This window comes from Onychostruthus taczanowskii, unplaced genomic scaffold, assembly GCF_017590055.1.
Source record: "Onychostruthus taczanowskii isolate IOZ18803 unplaced genomic scaffold, ASM1759005v1 scaffold3058, whole genome shotgun sequence".
NCBI classification, from domain to species: Eukaryota; Metazoa; Chordata; class Aves; order Passeriformes; family Passeridae; genus Onychostruthus; species Onychostruthus taczanowskii.
Genome location: NW_024500415.1, coordinates 1 through 3,315, shown reverse-complemented (window position 1 = coordinate 3,315; position 3,315 = coordinate 1). Strand labels below are relative to the sequence as shown.

General features: G+C 52.2%; 1 protein-coding gene across 1 annotated transcript; it reads left to right on the top strand.

Moving 5' to 3' along the window:
* The first annotated feature begins 789 nt into the window (after positions 1–789).
* On the top strand, positions 790–3,315 carry LOC121338570 (ragulator complex protein LAMTOR1-like). The gene is made up of 5 exons (XM_041409673.1): positions 790–796; positions 1,123–1,249; positions 2,248–2,325; positions 2,782–2,908; positions 3,186–3,315. Exons 1-5 carry the CDS (start codon positions 790–792, stop codon positions 3,276–3,278), a joined length of 432 nt encoding a protein of 143 aa, XP_041265607.1. The 3' UTR covers positions 3,279–3,315.

Below are 3,315 nucleotides of genomic sequence, written 5' to 3'. Positions count from 1 at the left end.
AGTGATGAGAGGAATGAGATTTGTCTTTACAAACAAGCTGTGGGTATGCTGGTAGATAAAACTAGCACTGGGAGATAAAAGAAACAATGGGAAGAATTCCACTGATGGACGAATGGAAAAAGATATTTGCTTTTACAAATAAAGTTCAGGTTTGCTGATAAATGAAACTGGACATTGAAAGATGAAACTAACAATGGGGAAAAACCCTAAATTCCATAAGAATTAAAAATTTAAAAGGAGGGTTATACATTAGAGGGAAATCTTCAGGATCAGGCATATTGGGAAGTCTGTACCTCTCAAGTACCTCAGCCAATGGGGAAAGAGAGAGGGAAATGTGCCCAAGAAATTAGGATAAAAAGGAGGCTGTGTCCTCCAAAAAACTGAGAGACCCCAGGGGAACGCCCCATGGCCTTTCCTTTTATCAGAATAAAGTAAAAGGACTTCTCTGTCCCTTTTTGGACATAAACCTCTGATGTTTGTGGATTAATTTTCCTAACAATGGGAAGCATAACATTTTAATATTTACAAGACAAATACTTCAAAGATTTCAAAATACCTTCCTTTTGCTCCATATCTTCAGCCACTCTAACCTGAAGAAATAGCTTCCATGAAAGACATTACAAAACAAAACAAAAAAACAAAGCAAACAAAAAACCAAAGTGCCTCCCCCCCAATCCTGACACAATTTAAGCAATTTAGAAAAGGAAGGACGGTCCAGAATTCAGAGGTAAACCATTAGTCCTACGAAATGAAAGTTGTTCTGAGCTTAGGAAGTGCCACCATCTACACATGCACAGTAAGCAAAAATTCACAGTGTTTGCCTGTATTAAAAAAAAAAAAAACCCTTCACCATTTATCCAGATCTTCCTTTTGAAGAAGAGTGGTAAGAGTTCCATATTCTGAATGCAAATCACTTTTTAGTCACTCCTCTTGGAGTGCACAGCTGCTTTTTAAAGGTCAGGATCCACTTCAATGTGCCCTTATTCTTCAACTCGTGACTTTTCACATATTGGAATATTTTACCAGCCCTTTTGACCAATAATACGATCATTTTATTTTCAAAATAAGTATTTTTTAGCAAATGAAAAGCTTATTGCAACAGTACAACATCTCTATATCCAGTGCTGGAGCCGGCAGCCAGCCCGCCCAGCAAGGTGCTGAACGGAGCGGAGCAGAGCTACCACAACCTCCCGTCGGCACGCACCGATGAGCAGGCCATGCTGTCCTCCATTCTCGCCAAAACAGCCATGTAAGCCTCAGGCCGTGCCCATGGGGCAGGCAGCACGCCTCGGGGACCAGTGGTGACCCTGGGTGAGGCACACAGCTGGGGGGCTGCCTGGCTGAGGGCCCCGGTGATCAGCCGTATGTGCTGAGGGGAAGGGAGGAGCTGTGGCAGAGCCCCCACGTCCCTCTGTCCTCAGACAGCCCTGTCCCTCAGCTTTGAGCCCCATGGGGACACAGAGACAAGACCCCAGATGTGAGGTAACCCCTCAGCTGCTGGGCTCAAAGTAGGGACAGGGTTTGTATAAGAAAGTGAGTCCCTGGGGATGTGGAGAGGGTGGCTGGAGGGGCAGCAGCACTGGATCCCCTGCTGAGGAGGCTTTTCCTCAAGTGTGCAGGGGCAATGTAGGGAGAGGGCTGCATCCAACCTGGCTGGGAGGGCTTTGGGATGCTCATAGGCCCTTCTGCTCCCCTGCCTGACATTGGAGAACTAGAGGCCACTGGTGTGTGTCCAGCATGCAGGGCCACAGCAGCTCTGAGCACTGCTTTGCTGCAGGGTGCACACAATGCGGCTGTGGCAGGGCCCTGGGCAAGCGCCCAGGTCCTCTGTGAGCCCAGGGCCTGGTACAGGGGCTCTCAGAATATCTGCCAAGGACATTGTCCTCCCAGTCGTTCCTTTTTTCTCCAGGTAGCTGCATGCCAAGCTCCCCAGAGCCCAGACCAGCCCCCAGCTTCCTGCAGCCTCTGCCTGCCTCCCTCTGCCCCAGGCCAGCTGTGGGCAAACAGTCCCTGGCGTTTCCTTCCTGGCGAACTGCCAGTCCAGCCTGGTGTACTTGTGGCCAGCTGGCAGCATTCATTGGGCGAGTTTGGCCTTGAGATGTTTGTTTTGGGGTGCTGGTCTGGTGGGCGCTGGTCTGGTGGGTGCTGGATTTTGTCTGCCTTGGTCAGAGGATGCTCTGAGATAGGGAGGGAACTGAGGGGGAGTAATGATCCTCCAGTGGGAGCCACTGTCTCGTGTCTCTGCAGCAACATCATTGACGTGTCGGCAGCGGATTCCCAGGGCATGGAGCAGCATGAGTACATGGACAGAGCCAGGCAGTACAGGTGGGACCTGCACTTCTCCCCTGGGGTGCCCGCAGTCCTTCACAGCTGTGTGTGTCCCTGGGCAGGTCCCTGGGATTTTGGCCTGGGGGAGTGAACTCGGCATGTGGAATGGCTGCCTCATCTCAGAAAGCAGGGTGCAGCCTGCTCAGGGAGAGCTGATGGCAGTGCAGGCAGCAGAGCCCAGGACAAAGGGCTCCTGTGCTCACCCAGCCCTTGGGGCAGATGGTGGGGGGCTGGATGTGGCTGCTTCTGCTTGAAAGGTCCCTGTGTGGGAGAGCTGGAAGCTCCCTCATCCTTCTGGTGTAGGGAGTGGAGAGGGCTGGATGCTGGGAGTGCAGCACCACTGCTCTCCCTTTCTCCCCCTGGGGGTTCTGGGTGCCTGGGGGTGCAGCACCCATCTTCTGGATGTCCCCATGTCTTGGCATGGCACTGATGTTCGCTGCTCTTCCCTGACAGCACACGCCTGGCCATGCTCAGCAACAACCTGACGCACTGGAAGAAGCTCCCACTGCTGCCATCTCTGACTAACCAACCACACCAAGTGCTCGCCAGCGACCCTGTTCCCTTTGCAGACCTGCAGCAGGTGAGCAGGGCTGGGCTGAGCCCTGAGCCCTTGCCATGCTCCCCAGAGACATATCCTCATCCTGGAGGAGCAGTAATGCCCAGAGCCCTGACATGACTTTTTAGAGCTGAGGGCAAAGCCTAGGTCAGGTTTAAGGCCTTGTTAGAGGTGGGAGGAAAGCCCAGGATGGGCTTTGGGACTCCTTAGGGCTGGAGGCCAACCTTCTGCAACAGTTTCTTTGGGATAACTGGGGGTTTCAGTAGTCACCTGTGACACAGCCATGTCTTCGTGCCTGCAGGTGTCCCGGATAGCTGCCTATGCCTTCAGTGCACTCTCACAGATCCGTGTCGACGCCAAAGAAGAACTGGTTGTACAGTTTGGCATCCCCTGAATCTGCCCCTACCACTGCTGCTTCAGTGCTTTGGGTT